This window comes from Sinohyriopsis cumingii, chromosome 14 (genome assembly GCF_028554795.1).
Source record: "Sinohyriopsis cumingii isolate HCF-2022 chromosome 14, ASM2855479v2, whole genome shotgun sequence".
Classification (NCBI taxonomy): Eukaryota; Metazoa; Mollusca; class Bivalvia; order Unionida; family Unionidae; genus Sinohyriopsis; species Sinohyriopsis cumingii.
The window spans coordinates 105285059-105308842 of NC_142974.1; the positions used below are offsets into that span (position 1 = coordinate 105285059).

Here is a 23784-nt window from a genome sequence, read left to right on the forward strand (position 1 = left end):
GATTTGAAATGTAAACTATATCATGTCCTTCCCGTAAACCCACTTTCGGGATGACTGCCCACAACGCACCTAAAACGTGTATATATATATATATATATATATATATATATATATATATATATATATATATATATATATATATATATATATATACTCGTAATACAAGCTTATGTCCTATGCGTAGCTGATTGAACTCGTTCATGATAATGGATTGCATAATTACACTTGATGCCTGAGACATCGGAACTTGACATGTGACACCAATACATTTGCACAATCGTTACCGTTTTCTCAACAGTAAGAATTATCAATTGATTGGAACTATGGCGATGTTTTACAGTGATTGGACAAAAATGTTGAAATAGGTGGAGTTAGATAATATCTTTATCGAATGATAGGCTAGGATTTATTTTCCACATTGTTGATCATTGACGCCTATTTAAATGAACTTGTGTATCAGCAGCTCTTAAAGGATATTTCAACATTAACGAGCAGTTCATATATATATTGTTCACGATATAGTTGATGCAAACAGATGAACCATTGTATAAATGACTGTATTATTGGTTCAAGTTGACAAGTAAGGCGATGGCTTGTCTGCTGTACTTTAGTCTTCTCTTTTACTTAGTGTGCTTTCATTTTGTTGGTTCCATTGCTGAATGCATCGATTTCATTGCGGAGAAACGCCAGCGCGAGGGTAGCTTCGCGAAACTTAACCCTATTGGAGTCGCAAGATGTGTGGAAATATGTGTGCAGTTAGAAATATGCTTTGCGGTAAATTACTTCAGACTGAATGCTACTTGTCAATTTCTAAATCGGACTATGCCAGAATCTAAACTTGTGAAGGCTGCAAACTGCTTTTACAAGTCTGTCAAAGGTCCAACGAAGGTAAGGAATGACAAGTTAATATTTGCTCATAATTTTATATAATGATGATGAGAGATTGTGCTGTCTTTATTACATTCATTTCACTAACTTATTCCACTTTTGTTCGTAAATAAATATTACTTGAGGAATCGAATTCTTCGAAAATAGTTTGTTAATGGGTTATGAAGTTTAGCTTGAAACAAAGTTTGAATCTAAAAATGCGAACCAAGTATAAAAATTGTTTTGATACCGTCCCATGTCTCGAAGTTACGAACTTTTGTTTGGCAAGCCTGAGACACCTAAATAATTCTTCATTTGTTCTCAGCTTTATCAAATAATTTATAAACTTCTCTTCAATTAATCATTTTAGGAATCTTATTTAGTTTACTGAATTAGAATTTGTATATATACATTCTTATTGCCAGTCCTTCAAATTCTTTCGGATTTCCAACAGAAAACGTTCCTTCATTTCCCGTTTGAATGTAGTCTGTTTCATATTACTATACATGAGCTTCATCATATATTATAAGTAGCGAATATTTAATAATAACTCTAAGACACTTTTATTTCGAAACAAACTTTCAACAGCAGAAAGAAGATAATATTTTGTTACAAAAGGAAATGCAGAACACCAACATTTATTCAAGAGGTTAAAGAGTCCGTACCAGACCACCACAAAACCACCCTTCCGATTGTTAACTACCTTTATCCGTCTCATGTCTGATCATGTATGAAGGTCACCTGTCAGAAAGTATCCCAAACTCTTGACTGTAATCTCATCAAATTGCATTTTAAGTAAGTTTAGAATGGAGAGGATCTTATTTTCAATGCATTTGTCTCGTATACATCATTGTGATCTTGGAAATGCAATATGTTTAATTCTTTATCTGTAATGCTAGTTAGTATATTAGCAATAAATGACAATAATATTTACCCTACTATTCAACAAAAGTAGTCGAGTGAAAATATACAAAATAGTAACAGTCGAAGTTGTCAGTAAAGACTGGTACATTAAATATTGTCAATACTTTCAATATTATTGACTGTATAAGTACTGAATGTCAGTAAGTAATAACGGTTCATGAGTGTGCATAGCTGGACTCAAACCACGCGTGAATGAGATGTCAGTCAATGAATTGTCTGTATTATTAATCATATAATTCCATGTCATACTATAATTCCATGTAATATTTGTTGTATAGCTTGCAATTTTAACTTAAATAAAATATGTTCAAAATTGCACTGTTGCACTAATGGACGACACGATACAGCTGTACTTAATCCTGTTATACAATTCCATAAATTTAGAAACTGACTGGTTTTATAGAAGATTTAATGGTATATACATGGAATCAAAAGGTGCAAATTCATGGTTTCAGCAGTGTGCCGTATGATACGGAAACTAATTGCATTTTTAATGTATACATTTATCAAGATTTGGTTATGAGAAAGGAGCAAGAGCCGAGTTTAGCTGGAACGATGACCGAGAAACTCCAAATCAGGTTTATCGTGCAACATCAGGGTACGTTATTCTTGACATTAAAAGTTGCCTTTGGTCTCTTTACAGGCCCTTAAGAAATAGTCAGTGTTTACATTAAATGAAATACTTGTAAGACATTTTACACACATATATATATGTAAGTGATTATTTCGGGGATATACTATTGCTATTAATCCACATATTAATGTTACACTCCTGAATAATACAAAAAAAAACCTCTCAATGAAACTCATGCTTTCGTTCCACACAAACGATTCTATTACAAATAGATCCAAGCCGGTAAATATAGCACTACTATAATTAACACAATTTTGATACTATGGAATATCAATGAGATTTTGTTTGCTTTTTAAAAAAATAAAATTATATAGGGCAACAACTTAGACTAAGGCCTTTTAAAAATATCAATATATAAAATTAGTTTTGTGTTTCTTTGTAAATCATTTTTGTTCTATGCAAATAATCAATTTGCTGCAGGAATCGATAGACAATGACCCCTGCTACCAAAAACTGTGTCCGTGGGACGAAATATGCATGCGCAACTCAACGACGAATCTGGTTGAATGTTATCCATGTAAGTAGGCAAGGATGTTTCTTAGAATCCATGGTCTTAATGACTATAAGAAGCAATATATATATATATATATATATATATATATATATATATATATATATATATATATATATATATATATATATATATATATATATATACATTAAAAATAATATGTCATTTAAGGTGTTTTTATAAAGCAAATTGATACACCAATACTATTGGTATAAAATTAAAATATCCAAAGCCCCCCCCCCTCTGTGTCTCTCTCTCACTCACGGTCTAAAATGTATGAAAAGAAGAGCAGAGAGGATTTTCGCTTGAGTCATCCGAGGTTTTCTCTCAATATATGAATGAGGGTAAAGGTTACGTGAAAAATTCCAAATAATGAGAGAGAGAGAGAGAACGTTTTATGATTGGTAGTACTGTTTTCAAAACAGATCAGCGACTTATATGAACTGTAAATATATTAAAATATCTCAGTTACCTATAGTTTCTATTCCACATTAATTTCCATGAGCTGGTATGTGAATGGCTTAGCGTTCATATGAATGATAACAAAGTGCTTTAAGTACTCTACATGCTTCATTAAACCGTCTCTATGTCAACGCACATAAATCCGCCATCATTTCAGATTTTCATCATGGCATCCAAGATTTGCAATATTCTCCAAATGGCGTTAATTTAGCTGCAAGGACCTTTTCACTGGATCCTGTTGTAAAAAAAAAATTCTCGGTCAGACGATTTGGAAGTCGCCATGTGGTTGGCCGTGAAGTATTCCACTAAATTATCAGCAAATAAAACTACTATAAAATGACATTTAATAATTGCAAAAATAAGAGTAAAAAAGTACTTTAAGATGCACTGAAATTGTCCTGGGGGCTTGCAATGACTCAATGTTCGCTAATAAAGAACATTTTCTTTTTCAAACTTCTTTTTTCTTAACTTTATCATATGATATCGGTAAAGGCTTTAGTCTCTTTTGTTCGTAAGAGACTGAAAAACGAAAAAAAAAAAGATGAAATAAGTTCAATTGCAATTTGCACGATACAAGTGTAACTCTAGTATTAGTAAATTAAAAATTGAAACCTTCTTGGGTTTGTTTTGGGGTTAAATTGAAATATTTTTTATCGCATCTCCTCATCTCATACAGAAGTGTATCGTCTTGGCATATTTTAAGATACGGTCATACTGAGAGATAGAGAATGCGTTGGTGGGATGGGATCGTCGGAAAGGCTTTCGCCTGTGTTGCCTTGGCGCGCTTGCAGATCCTAGCCTCCCGCGTCTACCCAGAGTTCCAGTGCGGATTTCGAGTCGGCAGGTCAACTGTAGACATGATCTTCTCACTACGTCAGCTGCAGAAGTTTCGCGAGCAGCAGATGCCCTTTTAAATATGCCTTCATAGACCTGACGAAGGCGTTTGACCTGCTTAGTTGGAGTGGACTCTTCAGACTCCTGCAGAAGATCGGCTGTCCCCCACGCCTACTTGCTGTCATCATGTCGTTCCACGAGAACATGCACAGCACATTGTGCTTCAATGGCGCAACATCTGAAGCATTGCCAGTCATCAGCGGAGTGAAACAAGGCTGTGTCCTTGCGCTGACGCTCTTTGCCATCTTCTTCTCCATGCTTTTCCAGGGCGCGTTCAAGGACTGCAGCGAGGGAGTGTACATCCATACCAGGGCTGACGGCAAGCTGTTCAACATCGCCCGTCTCCGTGCTAAGACTAAAGTCACAGAGGTACTCATCCGTGAATTGCTCTTCGCCGATGATGCAGCCTTGACATCATACACGGAAGATGGACTTCAGCAGCTGGTATTCCGCCTATCCCATGCTTGTAAGGAATTTGGACTGACCAGCAGTTTGAAGAAAACGAACGTCATGGTGCAGGACGCAGACTCTCCTCCCTCTGTCACCATCGATGGGTACAACTTGGAAGTTGTCGAGAACTTCACATACCTAACATAATCAGCTCACTCTCCATTGATGCTGACGTGAAAGGCTGGATTACCAAGGCAGCAGCGGTGATGGACAGACTTAACTAGATAGTCTGGAACAACCCCAACCTCACAGAGAAGACCAAACTGCGTGTCTACCAAGACCGCATTACCAAGGACCTGTTATATGGGGAGTTAGCAGAAGGTGCACGACCAACTGGACGACCACATCTGCGCTACAAAGATGTCTGCATAAAGGATATGAAGACGGCAAACATCAATGTCAATGGGAGAGCTGTGGAAACAACCGTTACAGCTGGCGTCTAGCTGACAGGCAGGGAGTTCAAAACGCAGAGGAAGAGAGAAAAATAAAACAAGCTGAAAAGAAAGCTAGAAAGAAGGTTAAACAAAAGCGTACTTTGGAGCTACGCCATCGTCTCCCGTAGATGGACGGATGCCAATATATTTTATATATATATATATACATATATATATATATATATATATATATATATATATATATATATATATATATATATATATATATATATATATATATATATATATATATATATATATATATATATATATATATATATATATATATATATATATATATATATATATATATATATATATATATATATATATATATATATATATATATATATATATATATATATATATATATATATATATATATATATATATATATATATATATATATAAGGAAACATATTTCCCATCTGAGAGGATCTAGTGGTAGCATTACTACAGCAGCGATACAATACATGCCGTCACATTAGCTATAGCAATGCTTCTACTACTAATTCTTTTTTAATATCGTATTTTGAACTATTCACCATGATGTCAAATTTTAACATCGATCACGATATTCATGATATAAATCTTCGGAGTAGTCTCGGCATACATTTATTTCCTTACTAAATCCATAATGCCATTGTAGAAATAAATACCTCCTTACTACAAGTGTTGTACGATATTCTTCCGACATCTATATTTGTTTAAATAACATCAATTTTGTCAAATCTTTCTAACGTTTTTAAGATTGCTAGAGAATGTTAGCGTGAATTGTATATTATTATGTTTAAACAGTATGCAAACCCCCTCCTGAGAAATCATGGACGATCAATGATACGATAGAAGCGGAAGTTGGACAGAACTACACTTACAGATGCCAAGATGGGCTAATTTTAAAAAGTGGTCAGAATCCGACAGTCACGTGCCTACATGATGGTAGCTGGACATCGACAAATGTTACTTGTGGTAACTGAACAATACATTTCATCAGTAATACTCGCAATAATAAACTCTTAATATATTGTTCACAGATTACCATTTTAATAATACCAAATCACGCAACAAATGTGTATAGCATGACATGAACCTTAAGTTATGAAACGCGTCAATTATTTCAAACGTCGGCTGGCTAAGGCTGCACAAATACGGATTGAATACCTATATGAAATGATAGAACTAGTTTGATATGGCTCTGGTATAGATGAAGGTAGTCGCCACAAACAAAATCTACTAACGACTCAGGATAAAACAGGAATGCAGTTTTGCATGTATCATATACTCCCTCTTTTGTCGCTCTAAGTAGAGATTGAATTAGGTTAAAATGCTTTCTATAATTTCTCATTCATACCATCTAGGAATATCAGCAGACATAAGTAGGTGAAAACATCAGTTAAAATGATTATAGTCTGGGCGAATGATGCAAAGCATAGATAGACTGAATATCAGTACCGAACGGTATGTCAAATCATTTATGACTAATGAATCTTGTAAGCATAGCGAACAACGGAAGTTATTTAGAACAAGTGAAAGGTTGCAGTCTGGTGTGCAGTGCAGAAATAATAAAAGTAAACGTGCATATGTAAGGACGTGGATTGTGTACCATTGGTAACGTTCTTAATGTGTTAATCCAGTCCGACAACGTCAACTATTATGGTATAATTAAATACCTCTCCATAAATAAAGTGTCATAATTATTGATGTTTCTGATCCAGTCGGCGTCAGGCTCCACTGTACCTACACGTGTATAGACTATTGTTGATAGTGGCCGTGGTATGTGTACCCGAGCTGCTTATCTACACTAAAATGAGGAACAGTTAATTTGCAAAGAAATGCGTGTACCGTTCCATGTTTCTCAACAGTCAACAGACCAAAATAATGCAAAAGTAACTGTAAACTTCTTAAGAGCAAATTAAGGTTGTTCTAAACAAAAAGGACGCACGTATATAGCGGTGTTTTCTTGGAGAAGTAGGTTGTATATTTGTGAGTTCAAGAATGTTTAACTATAACAAAGGAGCAAAAAATGCTATATATTGTAAATGAAATAAGTATAAGTCTTTACCTACACATATAGCTTACTTTAGATTACGTCGAAAAAGGAACGCATATTTCTGTTGAATTTTTAAAACGCACAATTAAATTTTAAATTGCTACAAGTAAAGGGTGCAACCACACCAAAACAAAAACATAACACCACAATAACACACCATACAAACAAAACCGATTAAACTGAATGACTTTAGCTTCCTGTTGTATGGTACTTAGCTAAGACAGGCTTCATATCCAGAACGAAACATGCTATAAGACAATGATCCATATCGATCGCGATGTTTAATTGTAATTTACTAAGGATTTTAACCCATTGGAGGGGTTTGAACTCCCGTGTATTTCATCATTAAATCCATACACACATTTTAGGTGTAATAATACCTCATTATTAGTTGTAAGATATTATTCTGAACTGTATTTATTCATACCTTTCTAGCATTTATAAGACTGTTATAGAAGGTTGGCGTAAAGTATGTTTTATCATGTTTGAACAGTATGTAAAAACCCTCCTACGAAATCATGGACGATAAATGAGACGGTAGAACTGGGGATTGGACAGAAATACACCTACAAATGCCAGAATGGTCTATCAGGGAAAAGTGGTCTGAATCCGACAGTGAAATGTCTACAGGATGGTAGCTGGTCAGCGACAAATTTTACTTGTGGTAATTGAACAAAACAATACTAGAGTAATATTCGCGGTAGCATATGTTATACACTTTACAAAATACATTCTTTAATAACATCACGTACGTCAAAAATATGGTCAGAACATCACATGACCCTCAATTGTGAAACTTGCCTAATTATTTCAATCTTCTTCTCGCCAAAGTTGCAAAAGTACGGATTGAATATTTGTATCAAACACTATAATTAGTTTCATATGGCGAATGAATAGGTCCAGATAATTGTATAAAAAACGTCCTTTCTTACGAATAGGGATAAAACAGGAATACAGTGTTTATATTATATACTTGTTATTTTTCGCCATGAAAGGTAAATTGAATCTAAAGTAGATTGTGATTCATCAAGGTTCATTAACGAATAATATCAGCATGCAGCAGCAAGTACAATTATCAATAAACATGAGTTCCAATATGGGCGTGTGACCTAACGTTACAGAAAGAGCGACCGTATCGAACGCTATATAAATAGTGTATGGTTGATGAATTAAATATGAATATCATAGGACTGAAGATAGTGCAAATAGTCAACAGTTCAAGTCTTAGCTGTACGATGCAGAAATGATACAATTGTGCATATGCAAGGATGTTGAGTCTATACAAATGGTCACACTCATTTAGTGCTAATAAATTACCAAGCCATAAAATATTGTGCTTGCATTAAATAGTCCTCACAGATGCATAGTCCTGGTTCTTGATGTTGTTCATCCAACTGTCTCCCGGCCTCCCAGGACTTGCAAGTGGATCACCTGTTATTGATAAGGGCACGGGACCAGGTTATCAACAGGAAACGTAGAGACTATTTGTTTGCAGAGACATTTGGATGCTTTTCATCAGTCTCATGATTCAAATGACTTTTTTGTAAAATAGTTACATATTTATGAATGAAAGATTTTTGAACTACAACACGGACCCAACATAACAATTCCTTGTTTCTTGTGAACTAAATACTTCTAAGTCTGTACTTATATATATAGTTAATTTGCATTATCTAACAAAAAAGTAACAATGTGCATTAAGTGAAATAAGTTTTTAAATGTATTACTTCAGCGTCATTGAAGAGGATACGTCTTGGCACCAAATAACACTAATCCAGAATTAATAAAGTGTGTTTGCCATTTATGAAGTGTTGACTTTTCCCTCACCCATAAAGCACTAATTTATCAATCACTAATGTATTTTTCATGCATGACGTTTACGTAGTTCAAACATTAATGCATGTACAATGCACGATATTTCAGCATTGGACAAGTTACTGCATCATCGGCATCAAATTTAACGTCTTCTTTTATGAAAATGTTCTATAATTGTTCATGATTTGTCATTGCAAAAATAAAAAAATTCAAAGCACCCAAAATAAATTTGTGATATTGTCCTCACATTTGTTAATAATTTATATTAATATATAAATAAACGTTTCTAAAACCGATCACGAGACTGCTCTTGCATTTAAACATTCCGTGTAATGACCTTACGTGTGTTCAAGTCTTGCACGTGGGAAGTCATTCTGATTGATTGAGATTACCTTCTATGCTTGAGCGATCAGGTACATATGCCATTCATGAATGATTGGTATAGTAAAGAAAAAGATTCAGAAGGTTTTGCAATGTTTAAATAAAGATTGTAATTATAACTTATTATCTATATTCTTAGTTATTTTTAGTTTAAGGAGTAAATCTCGATAAGCGAACAGTGAAAGAATATTGATTTTGATAATGTTAGCTTATCGTTGTATATTACATAACTATTATAAGCTGCATATTGAAAAACCATACTAAAATGCTATAATTTAATATTCTACGTCGATCGCGATGTTTTATAACACTGTTTGAAGAAATATATTGACACTTTATAGCAATTCGACTCAAGTGAATTATCCCACTACAATCATGTTCCTAGTTATAACAACTTTTGCTAGAAGAGATGTAAGATATTCTGTTGACTCGTATATTTATTCGGACCCATTCATTTATCCCTTACCTTTCTATCATCCATACAGTGTTTACAGAAAGTTAGCATAACATATGTATTATCGTGTTTTGAACAGTGTGTAAAACCCCTCCTGCAAAATCATGGACGATACATGAAACAACAGAAGTGGAGGTTGGACAGAACTACACATACAGATGCCAGGAGAGTGCATTCAACAAAGGTGGATCTAATCCGACAGTCACGTGCCAAGATGATGGCAGCTGGACCACGTCAGATTTAGTTTGTGGTAATTTAGCAATGCATTTCATCACATGACTACAATGTGATCTGGGTTAATAAAACCACGACATATTTTCATTAATATATTATTCAATAGCACCCTACGACATACAAATACATGACGTCATAATTCATGACATCATTTCAGACAAGTATATGATTCTGAACCATCGAAATTTTCTGAAGAATTGGTTCATTACCTTGCTTTATTGAATAAATTTAGTATATTTATGACGTTACCGTCCATTACACAATATTGCATTACATTAAAGTACGCTAGAAACAAATTTCATTTTCATACGCACACCCGGGAATGAAATGAAATATTTTCATTTAAATTGTAATTTCTATTGTACCAAACACATACTCATTTTAATCCTTTTTTTCCTTCAAAACAAAATAATCAATAATTAAAAGCATATTACAACAAATAATTAAGAAAGTTGATTTCAGAAGATCGTTTATTCAACGGAAACGAAACAGAAAAGAAACACTCTTATTGTCACTGATTGAAAATTGATGGTCCATGTTTTAAACAAAGACACAAAGAGGACTAATGAACTATTCCTCGCATAATTAGCTTCAGTTAGCATACTGCTATATGAATATAAAGGTAATTGCATGGTACCACCCTAAGTGTTTCAACATCTATTTAACACAGAGTTCACCGTAGTACTATTTTCTCATAATAAGACGTGCTTCTGAAGGCACAAAGGTTGGTATATTGTGATGATAAAGCAAACTGTTACACATATCATTCTTGTAAACAAGACCAATACCTCTCCGTACAACTACTGCTAATGAAGCACTTCTGTTACTTGGCGATATATATATATATATATATATAAACATATTGCATATTGAAGTGCTTTCGATCAGTTAGTATCTTTCAATATTATTTAAAAGCATGCGCATGCATTATGTATATTTCTTGCTGAAGAGAACTTGTGGCTGCATTTATGGTGTCACCTGGATAGCATTTCAAATCATATTGTACGGCTAAACAGGTAACATGGAGAAAAATATAGACATTTGACTGGCAATCACATCCAATCATACGTACCGGAACTGGAATCGAACTTGGGACTGTAGACATGGAATTTGAACTTCTTATAATTATTTTACTCTCCATGCCTCATCACATTATACTGCACCTCCGTATATTGCGATTGTAATTATATAGACATGTGTATGGTATTTTAATGAAACTGAATCTTTTTTCGTGAAAAAGGCACTTATATATTTATTGTAGCGAAATCATCATGTTTAAATGATCTTTGCAATTCATAATCTCAATAAATTTATACTTCTATGAGACCTTACAATTTGTATTTTGGTACATATTTGAAACATATAAGGCCTTATAATACTTTGGAATACTTTGCAATACAAACTTTGACATATCCTTCTTGCTTTTTTCTCCAATCTCGCATTTTGTGCTAGTATTTCATATCTGTTCCAATACTGAACAAACAACTCCTGATGAGATTTAGTATAAATATCATAAATATCATATAAACATAAACCAAAATACATTAACATTATATTTAAATACATTGCACCATTCTTGCTGTCAAGCTGTCACGAATTTTTTCTTTCCAAAATTCGACATTACTGCTCATTAAATGGAACCTACACAATGTATCGGTGTGCAAATCAATTAATTTATATTTATCCGTGCCATAGATTTGGAAGTTACATATAAGAATGTGTCCTGTTCAAAATGTAACCTATGAATATGATGGGTTATGGGAGAGTGTATCGTATTTAATATATGACAATACTATTTTGGGTCTCGAAATACAAATAATACAATTATTGTCACAGCTTTATTGCTTTCAGGTAGAAACACTTAACTGAAAAGGTCGATAATTGGGTATATACAGTTTCATCATGTGGACGAAGATGTAGAGCAGTGGCAATTGAAATAGCCAGTTTCGGTTAGACGGGGTAAAGACCAAAACATAACTCGGGAGATTTGGTACATTAGGATTATTAGGATGCTATCAACTGGCGATCTCCAAACAAGATCGTGAATAAATGTTTAAATATAACACAACTCAGCGCATTGAATCGTGAGACGTAGAAGTGTGTAATGTTAATTATTGGGGATTAAATTTCAGGTGAAAAAACGAGTAGTAGAAGATGGAATAGTGGATCGATCTGGGCCAAAATTGTGCAGCAATTAAAAATATACAAGTGACCTATTTAAGCCCATAAATCTACATTTAAATTGTTACAGGTATATATTAGATATGTAGTTATATGTATGTATGTATGTATGTATGTATGTATGTATGTAAGGATAGCAGAAGTCACTTCCTTAAAGATGTTGACATTGTTTCTGTTTCATTTAGTGAAACAGAACTGGACACAGGACACTATCAATCCAAAAAACATCCAAATGTCTGGGGTAATCAGTAATGAGACTGGAATCGATTTGTTGAAGTGCATGCAACAATGTGATGACACAGGAAACTGTTTGTCCTTCTTTTATGATAACCACACTGGTCACTGTATTTTGTCCTCTTCATTCCGACGAGGATTACCACAGGGTTTTCAACTTTCTGATGGACTTCTCTATTACACAGGCAAGTATTAGATCGTTGTCATACAGATGGGTTGGTCTATTGAGCACTAAAACGGAATAATATTATGTTCATGGAAAACAAAGCGAATTTAGATAATAACGAAATACAAATCTACACATTCTCCTTTTTATTATAGATCATTTATCTTTTGATATCGATAACAAATAAAGACTCGAATCATTGCATTCACACTCGATTGTAATTATATATTTCCTTACAATTTCAGTGACTCTAATGCAGTTTTAAGAATATTTTATTTTCAATTAACAAATTCCAAATATCCACCAAATGACGCGTTTTATCCAGTGTCCGATTTTAGTTGTATTTCGTGCGGAGCGATGAAACATGAACAACAATCCTACGAAGTCTGTCCGCAGATTGTAATTTGTAAATAAAGTTCATTGTACAATATCATCTAATTGATTGGAATATAAGGTCACATTTAACAGCCTAAATATATATATACATTTTGACAACATTCAGGAAGATATAATATGTTATCAATGTGGAGATTATATAATAACAACTAAGCAAAGGAGAAAAATCCCGGGACTTAGTAAACTAGTAAAATGTTTTTTCACGATAAAGCCAATAAAAGACCTTTGAATGTTAATGGACAGGTTAATAATAACCACGTAAAATTAAGAAAGTATATCCTGTGTCACCGGAAGCATCAGCACCCTTTACAAATTTTGACTTTCTTTACAGAAGTAAATATAATTTCAATAAAGAAAAAGGATTAAGAAAAGAAAAACATCCTATATTGTCCATAAATTTAAGTTTATATAATTATTGGTAAATTTAAAGTAACGTTAACATTTTTGTGACTCAATTGCATAAGTATGCGGTTTACACAACATGCAATGGAACCAAAACGTTATAACAGTTAAATAGTTTTACCCTTGTTGTATACGTTTGCATGGCAGGGAAGTCTCTACATTGTTTGTGTCTGTATATATTCGTCTATCTACTTATTTCCTTCGATCTTTTCATTTCCCGTTATCTAAGAGAAGTTAGGAAAACAATGCAAACACTACCAAAATGTAATTGTGGGTGATCATTCACATTTTCTGTTTAAATATCTAGGGTAATATATTGTTGAATCTGATCTATTCTAGTAAGCTATATCATGTTTCTCCCTGCATTATAAATTAAGCGTGATTTCAATACCTTTCAAGTAATTTTTTATATATTTTGGGAAAACCCTAAAGCGACGTTGACTGCAAGTACTCAAAGTGACAATCTTTGAAGGAAGCGTGCCATGCGTGGTAACAGGATTTACCGCATTTTAAGTAAGCGTGGAAACGACTGTCTTTGTGATTGTTCGATTTTTGAATTATATTGCATATTATATCTCTCAATTACGGTATAATTATGTATTAGATTTAGTTTTTAATAGATACTATATTTATACCTTTAAGGAAAAATCACTTTTACTAGTATTTAAATTATAATTATGATAAATGATCTGATATTTAGTTGATATAAAGATCAGGAGTATTTACTATGGACACGGTGATTAAACAAATTATGAAATGCATCTTACAGCACCATCCGCCACATGTGATATGAATTACAAGAATGTAACCTTGGGCGGCACCTACTTTTGCGTCAAGAACCATTCAGAATTTGCAAATTTCAACGATGCGATGAAAATTTGTGAATCTGAAAAGGCTAAACTACTTGTGATTACGACCAAGACTCAGATAGCTGATGCTTACATACTTACTGGTTATGGTAAGTGGCACGATAACTATTTATACAGACCAAAATATAAGTGGTCACATTTTAAAAACTTTTCCCTCGAAAACAAGCTCAACCGTAAAGTCTGAAAAAATGTAAATGTAACATTAGCACGAAGATATAATAGTATTAGATTTTGAAACCTTCAGAAACGCAAGAAAGTGACACGTAAGGACGACATCACATACAAAGTCACTGGTACATGTAACGATGGCAGCTTGACGTAATTTTCAATCATTGTGACACTTAGTAGCAATACTACCTTTCAGTTTTTTACAACGCACTTTGACGACAACATAAATGTAAAACAATGACGGTGTGTGTATCACGTGAAAAATTGAGTTGAAAATGAAACAACGCACACTTTGAAAATTGAATGATCTTCGCCACTTGAACACGGTTCTTGTTCTTGTAGGTTTTAAAGATAAATTTTGAGCACATGATAATTGACGGCCAGTATTAATGGTGGGTGAAGAACCAGGGAAATCCCCGGAAAGAACCACCGACCCTCGAGAAGCTACTGGCAAGCTTTCTCACATACCCACATTGGCCGAATCCGAGACTCTAACTCACCCAGACAGAGGTGAGATGACAGTGATACGTAACGGAGAGCGCTTTAGACTACTCGGTGACTCGGGGCCCATACTTGAACACGGTATCCATCCGTTCATTTATTTTGCAGCGACTCATTTTAAGCAGCGACTCACTTTGATATTTCCAATATAGGACCAATAAGACCCTTTTAAAGATAAAACTAATTATATACACGATTGTATCCACTTGTATCCAGTTTTGAAAGTATGTCGAGTACATGCACGAATACAATTGCAATCTGTACACTGGCAGCAATTTCTAGAATGAACTATGTAAATGTATGCCAGCTCACTTTAAAAAGAAGACGATGAAAAACCTGAGCGAAGCTCTAGGACGCTGTATGTGGAAACGAAGACAGAGAAAGAAAGAGGTGCTATATGTCTTCGGCATAATACCCAAATTGCTGGACATCAACATAAACAGCTACATTGCACACATCGTAGTGATACGACTCATGTTCTCAAAGTTACGGAAAATAATAAAAATACAACACTATAACAAACATATTTATTCCGTAAGTAAACTCCAAGTATAGTATGACATTTACTCTTTCTTGTAGCATAGGGGAGTAGCTGGTGGTGAGCTAGAGCTTTAGTTACTTCCTACAAACGACTCCAGAATATCTATACTGTAGTACGTTTTTGGTGTTTTTTATATTGATCAAATTGATTATGACGCTATTTCGATGTCTTGAAAGAACAAGGCTTATCTTAACCAAATATATATTAACAAGGCTTCCTGGTGGTCCTAAAAATGCCAAAAAAAGCTGACACGTAACTAAGAATATAATGGAATATCGTTTGGTAAGGACTTGGTATCAGTACAATGCTTGCTGTTGACATATAATATAACACTGGTCAACAGTGAAATCATTACTGACTTGAAAAGGCCCTAATCTGTAGTATTTTGGTGTGCCGAACACGAATATAACCGTGAAAAATTTGTATTGGCTCTCGTTTTGAAGATATTCATATACCTCATTTTCTATGTTTCACTGTGTAAATTTCTCCAGTAGGACTGCAGCAACATCCGGAATAATGATGTAACATTGCATAATACCATCATGCTCACATCATCCACAGTTGATTGCATCATTTTCTGATGCAATGCAATACTAATGCCATGCGGCTGCTGAAGTAAGTTGACGTCAGCAGTGTACTATACATGTGTAGGCCTATTATACTAATGCCAGGCGGCTGCTGAAGCTGACGTAAGCAGTGTACTATATAAAGCCCAATCAGATAGGTTCAGCATTTAAAATATTTTAGACGTTGTGCGAGACAGTTCAAGCTACTGTTACATAAAACTTATTATTTTATCCATTTACGTACAATAAAGAACAGTAATGCCTCGAAAGTGTGTTAATACCGCGGACAATTTTTGCTATATTTGTGGGGAAGTGACATTTGCCAACCAGAAGAAAAGTATCAATTCTCAAGTGAAGAAGGCATATCATCTTTACTTCGGATGCAAGGTTGGTGACCAAGACAAGCCTTGGGCTCCGCATATATGCTGTGCTACATGTACAACACAGCTTTCACAGTGGTTGAATTGCAAAAGGTCATCAATGCCGTTTGCAGTCCCAATGGTGTGGAGAGAGCCAAGCAACCACCTAAATGACTGTTATTTCTGCTTGGTTCCTCCTCTTTCCGGCGGAATAACGAAGCGAAAGAAGTCGAGAATAGTCTACCCAAACATTCCGTCTGCATTGAGACCAGTTCCACATGGTGAGGGACTTCCTATTCCAGAACCTCCAGCAGAATATTCTCTTGATTCATCTGACGAAGACAAAGGTGAGTCGACCTGTTCTTCTCCTGGTCCATCAGCATGCAGTGATCCAGATTTTCACTGTGGTGCATCATCAACCCCACACAGAATAACACAGGAAGAACTAAATGACCTGATTCGTGATTTGGACTTATCAAAGAACAAGGCAGAATTGCTAGGATCAAGACTCCAACAATGGAATCTTCTAGAAGAAGATGTCACAATTACTGCATATCGAAAGCGCCACCAGCAATTGGAGCCTTTCTTCAGAAAGGAAAGTAATCTGATATTCTGTTCCGATATTGAGGGCCTCATGAATGCTTTAAAAATCACTCATGACCCACAAGAATGGAGACTATTTGTGGACTCTTCGAAACTGAGTCTCAAGGCTGTGCTTTTGCACAATGGAAACATTCTTCCATCTATTCCAGTAGCGTATGCTGTCCACATGAAAGAGACATACGATAACTTAAGGCAGCTACTGAATTCCATTGAGTATAACAAGTACAGCTGGCACCTCTGTGGTGATTTGAAGGTAGTTGCCCTTTTAATGGGACTGCAGCAAGGATATACAAAATACATGTGTTTCTTATGCGAGTGGGATAGCCGAGCAAGGGAAATGCACTACATGAGGAAGGAATGGACTCACAGGCAGAATGTAGCCATTGGAGAGAAGAATATCCAACACCCAGCTCTGGTTGAGGCTCAGAAAATCTTGCTACCACCCCTTCACATATTAAAAGGTTTGATGAAGAACTTCGTGAAAGCCATTGACCGGACTTTGCCAGCATTCCGATACCTGCATGAAAAATTCCCTCGACTCAGCGAAGCAAAGATTAAAGAGGGAGTTTTTGTGGGTCCTCAGATTCGAGAGCTTTTCAAAGATGACCGGTTCAACAACTTGCTGGAAGGTGACGCGAAACAAGCATGGAATGCTTTTCGCCTAGTTTCTACAAACTTCCTCGGAAATGTTAGGGCAGAAAACTATAAGGAACTAGTAGAAGACATGTTGATGAAGTATAAGAAACTTGGCTGCAATATGTCTCTAAAGATTCACTTCCTTCATTCCCATTTGGATTTCTTTCCTAGCAACTGTGGTATTGTTAGTGATGAACACGGCGAACGTTTTCATCAAGATATCGCAACAATGGAACAAAGATACCAGGGAAAATAGTCCACTACAATGCTGGCTGACTACTGCTGGACACTCCTCAGAGATGCTCCCGAACAGCTGTACAAGAGACAGGCGAAGAAATCTAAGATGTAGTCAATGACTTGATTTTTTATAGGTAGGCTATTACAGTTGACCTTTTACTATTGGAATGCATTTCGTTATGTAAACATTAATTTCTTGCAGATTACAAAAAAACTAGAGCCAATTTTGCAATTTGACTGTCATATTCGTGTTCAGCACATAAAAATTGATAAGAATTGACTAATTTTATTTCAGTAACATGACTTTTGTAAAAATTTGTTGTCCAGTGTAATCGTTGTTTGATTGGATATCTTATGAAAATAATTATTGCAAGGTATTTATAGTTTATATATCTTCATCCAGATATAAAATCAGGAATCTGTTTACCAAAGTTGGTAATGTTTTGTACAGGAGCTTGTTTCTAACAATATTGTCTTGCAAATGTTTTATTTGCTTGCATGTTTTAGTGATGGATTGTACAGAATGTGAAATCATTTAGTGATTGACTGCAACAAAAAATATTCAGACATATGTAATTACATTTGCATGAAGTTCCAATTGAACCCCAGTGGTGTTCCAATGTTTCATGTGTTGATGTGCCTGTAGTCTCGAGTGTGTAATTGTGCAAATGTCCTGGAATGTGGCAATGTGTTAACAGTCTTTTGGTGTATCACAGTAATACAATCCAACATATTCTTGTCTGGATTCACTATAATTACAAATTAATATTTTAGCAAAAGGATTTTACTGAGTACCCTGTAATCCCAGTGAATAAAAATAACTTGAATAAAAAAATTCTACAACTCCCCTCTGGAAACTCTGATGATAAGGTATTAAGGCAAGAATGATGACCAAGTTTGCAATTACTAGTTTCTTGAAATACTCTGCGAACTAAATGTTTACTATTAATAATAATCAGAATATTTATTAAATCCCTATATTAATAATAGCTTTAACAAATGAAATGTCACTTGTCAGGTACATAATCAACTTGATCTTGGACAAAAACACTAAAAATAGATATACATACCTTATGATCATGCAAAATTAGCAATACAAAATATACATTCTATATAAATAACACTAGTAGAGACGGACAAACTGGTACGCCACAAGGGGACAATATTTAGCTCTTTCTCCAAGACCCTATTAACTGATGTGTGTATTTTGGTTTTCCTAATTCGAATACACATTAAATTCAAAATAATCATAATACATATGAATATCAGTATGTACGTAGATGTGTACGAAGCGTGAGCACGATACATACATATAAATATTTATTATTTACACAGCCTATACATATATTGGTGTGTCGGATGAAGGTAGCGAGGGACACTTCGTCAGCTGGAAGGGAGAGGCGCTTAATCCATTCTGGAATCTGGGTCAACCAAGTGGAGGAATTTATGAGAACTGTCTTGTTATTCGTCAAGAAATCGAAATCGGCGTTCATGATATAGTATGCTCCTACCGTGGACCATTTATATGTGAAAAAAGTAATGTGTAATCTACACCTAACTCATGCATCTTTCTATTCCCGCAATATTACCTTCGTTTTATCTTTTCTTTTATGTTCTTTCCTTTGAAATAACTTGGATGTAGGGTCAAATATATTTATGCTATGGTTGTTTCCATATTGCGTGTGCATATATTGTTTATCGCGCATTGTTCGTCAGTCAGAATTTGCTATATTTTAGATCTCGAGAATTGTTCAGCCAATTATGATCGACCTTTGTCCTAAATGATATTTGGTGTGACCTAACTTAAATATTTCGTAAGAGAACTGAAATGATGATTGTTTGAGATCTATTTTTACCAATTCATTGGCAGAGAATATTGTTGCACAAAACATTCGATGTCAAGTAATTGCCTTATTTGCTTGCAAAATTATTGTTCATAAATTGTGTTACAATGTTTTGGCATTATGACACAGATTTTCATTTGGCCGTATCTTATGAAATGACAACCTTTGCATATATACATACACGCCTGCTAACACGCTAGCATACTCACAAACATACATACACACATACATACATACATACATATATACATACAATCATGCATACATACAGACATACATACTATATACATACATGCATGCATACATACATGCATACGTACATACATACATATCTCAATAGTATCAATCAGCATTGTAGATAAACCATTCAACTTGCCTATGAATTGTCTATGTTATAAAAAACTATTTGTAATATTCACAAATTTAAAGAAATTAATTTGTTAACAAAATACTGCAATATAGTGTCTTATTTTCTACTAATTTCTTTTAGCTTACTGAAGGCAAGGTCCCGTTTGCTTTTGGTACGATCCTAGAAGTACTTTGTTATTTTGGTTTGGCATTGCCCTCTGTCAACATTTGCCATTTTTGTTTAGTTAGTGTGACCCGTCTAGAGATAGTATTTTCAATATGATTAACAAGTTTGTAACTTCTCTAAATTTCTAAAGTGTAAAAACAGAATAAACCAAATTTGTATCTGCGATGTTATCTTATTCAATATGTTTGCTTTCGTTGTAGAGCGTGTACAAGTTCTTTTTTATTACCTTTCATCTGATGAGCCAAATATGATCAAACATTATAGGAATGTTACCTTAGACCACACGAAAACTGAAACTAGATTGCAATCCTAGGGGTTGTTGCGCTTTACGTACCAACGACGTGTAAATTTGTTTAACTTCTGAACGGCAAGGGGTTGTGTTTGATAAACATGGACAAATATATTTTCAATGCTTCCTCCTTGCAGCACGACATTAGGTAATAAGATAGCTAGCATGTGAATAAGGTATACTTACGCATCGCCCCACAATTTTGATCTAAAATGTACAGATGATATCTTAGGAATTGTATTTTTAGCCATTGCACGCCAGGTTAAATATACCACACATACTTTGTCCTCTGCCTTAAAATCATGGTTCCAATTTACAAAGTATGAGATGTATTAAACTCTTTATTTGTTTTGTAATTTGAAGTATTATAAGACAGAGTAGATTCTTGTTTGATCTGGCCAATTTATGCTGTCTATTTGTTTGCCGCATTTGTTGCAAGGGATATGCAAACATTCGAATTTCACTATCTAATTGAGTGCAGCTTTGTTATTTTGTTAAAGCCTTATTTATATGTATTCAGTGTATAACGTATGTACTTTGCAACAAAATACGGAAATACAGTGTCTTACTGTATTTTTAGCTATACTGTGTATTGTATTTTCCTTTTGTTTACTGCACATGACAGTAACACACAATTATTCTATATGCTATAGCCTCCTAATATTGTTCAATATGGAGAACGCACAATTATTGTACATTGTATTTCCCTTATCCTCTTCATGATAGAGAAGACAAACGTTTTGCGTAGTATACTTTATACTAAGCTAATAAAGACAGAGAAAACGAATGGATTGGATTTTCTCAAATATTGTTTGAATTGAAAACACATTGTTTCATTTATGATTATCTGTTTTGCAAATATTGTTGCACCCTCTGATAGGTTAATCTGAAAGAAATATTTTCTTATGTGAAATGAGGAAACGCTTTTGTCACAAATATTTGCTTTCCACTTGATCCTAGAAAACGGTTTTGCATTATTTGTTCCCTCTATTCCCTTTATTCAAAATTCGATGTGAATACCATTCCAGATTGTATGCCCTTTCTTTAATCTTTTTATTTAAGGCAAAATACAAAGCGTTTTATTAGTGGAAATTCATAAAATTTTAAAATTGTGGCAAGGTCAGAGCCAGTTACAAATTTTATTTGGCTATATTTGGGGTACCCATCGCAGCAGAATTGAAACTGATGCAACAACATATTACTATGTTCCCATTAATCGTCTGTCATTTCTAATGTTACACAGGATTGTATTGTGTGTGTTTTGGTATACCGTAGAGACGTTACTTTGGAAAAAAATCGAATTTAAGGTAATAGGCAATCAACTGAAAATATATATACTACTTATAACGTTAATTTGCATCGTAGTATGGTGGTGGTGGTCATAAATAGGCATTACATGTTCGCATATGATTGTATCAAACGTGTATTGAGCCATTCCTTCTTGACTTACATATCACTATGTATGCAGCTCTTTACCAATAACTAAATGCCCATCTGTCTACTTTCGATTCATTTATCTTTCACATAACTTGTAGTGGCATTCATATGATATATCCTTTGTACCCATTCATCTGATTTGTTTCCTTTAGATCATTGATCGGTCATGTATCCATTAGACCAACTCATCTGTCACATATGCCTTAGATCAAGTCATAAAATACATATTACCTTCCACACATCCATTTCTCACATATTTGGTACAGCTTACATATAGTGTATAAAGATTAATATTGTTTTATATCGCACATTGCTATCATATCACTTGATATGCTTCTGATTGGTCCAAATATGCACATGATATTCTTGCGCAAATATCTCTTCACTGGTTGGATGCGATCATTCGTAATATTTTCCTTTCCCCGTCTTCAAGAACGTTTTATTTTTTGTATTACTCTTGAAGTTAATGACTGATAATCAAGCAGCACTATGAGGTATTTCATTAGATTTTACCTCATTTATGACGCTATGTCCACATACATAATAAACAAACGATACAAGTGCGATTTGCACTTACATTATGTGAATTCCGATACTATTTAAGTTCATCCAAATTACATCGTCCAAAGCACTGGAAGATGTTAAGGTTAAAGGTATCCGCATTAATATGTCCAATCACCTTGTATTAATAATGATGAAGAATGCTTGTACCAGATAGATTCCTCAATATTATCGTTTCATGGGAATTTTTAAAAGCTTTACTTGCAACATAATTATATGCTAAAATGTGCAATATTCATACTTTTATTCATTTGTTTGTATCCCAATTTCGTCAATGCTGCATCAGAATTTCAAATCAATATGTTTTTACCTGCGAATATCAAACAACGTCTCTGTTCTTTAGAAACCAGCCATGTCTGCAAAGAGCATACTCGAAAACACTTATAAATAAGTCGTGAGCCTGTAGATGTCGCTGAGGCATACATTACACCTTGAAACATATGGATTTGCCAATATCGTCACGTGTATCTTAAATATAGCGATTTAAAATATTGCTGTTTATCAACGTCATCAAATCATACATTAATATGTCTTATCTGTTTCCTCTGTCAAATAAAAACCAAGAAGTCTTCCGGTCATTTATTCATTTCAGTACATAAAGCAATCTTTAAGACACAACACGTTGTGTTTTGTTCCAACATTTTAATTTTCTATCTGCATTTAAGGAAGTTCACAAGCATCTTCCACATGTAGATGAAAATGCATGTGAGCTTTAGTCATGCATTTATTGAATCCGTAAGTCTTTCTAGACGTCATTTTCTTGCCACATTTGCGCATAATCCAGTTGGTGGCCTAGTGGTTAGATATTCTGCCTCGGAAGCGGAAGGTAGTGGGTTTGATCCCCGACCGAATCATACCAAAGACATACACAAAAGGTACCAACAGCTGCCTCGCTTGGCGCTCAGCATCACGAGGTCAGTGTTAGGTCTGGTCGGCCTAGTGTCAGAATAATGTGACTGGGTGGGTCATCATGCTACATGTGTGAGGCGTGATGCCCCAGTGCTAGAGATCACGTTAAACTGTCTCATTGCAGATATAGTAAAAATATGACTGAACAATTGTTAAAGTTACGTAAAAATTCAAATTTATTATTGTAACGTTATCATATCTAGAACATAAGTTGGTAATTAATATTGCAATATTTGTCAC

At 34.5% G+C, this 23784-nt stretch overlaps 1 protein-coding gene and 1 long non-coding RNA gene across 2 annotated transcripts; both read left to right on the forward strand.

The window, feature by feature from the left end:
* The first annotated feature begins 4126 nt into the window (after nt 1-4126).
* On the forward strand, nt 4127-12721 carry LOC149784551 (sushi, von Willebrand factor type A, EGF and pentraxin domain-containing protein 1-like). Its single transcript, XM_089933004.1, has 5 exons — nt 4127-4130; nt 5975-6145; nt 7720-7890; nt 9956-10126; nt 12477-12721. The coding sequence occupies exons 1-5, from the start codon at nt 4127-4129 to the stop codon at nt 12719-12721; spliced, it is 762 nt and encodes a 253-aa protein (XP_089789130.1).
* Nucleotides 12722-14279: 1558 nt separating this feature from the next.
* On the forward strand, nt 14280-21420 carry LOC149784552 (uncharacterized). The gene is made up of 2 exons (XR_016414163.1): nt 14280-14447; nt 19305-21420. It is a non-coding gene; the product is annotated as an uncharacterized LOC149784552 (long non-coding RNA).
* The last annotated feature ends 2364 nt before the right edge of the window (nt 21421-23784 follow it).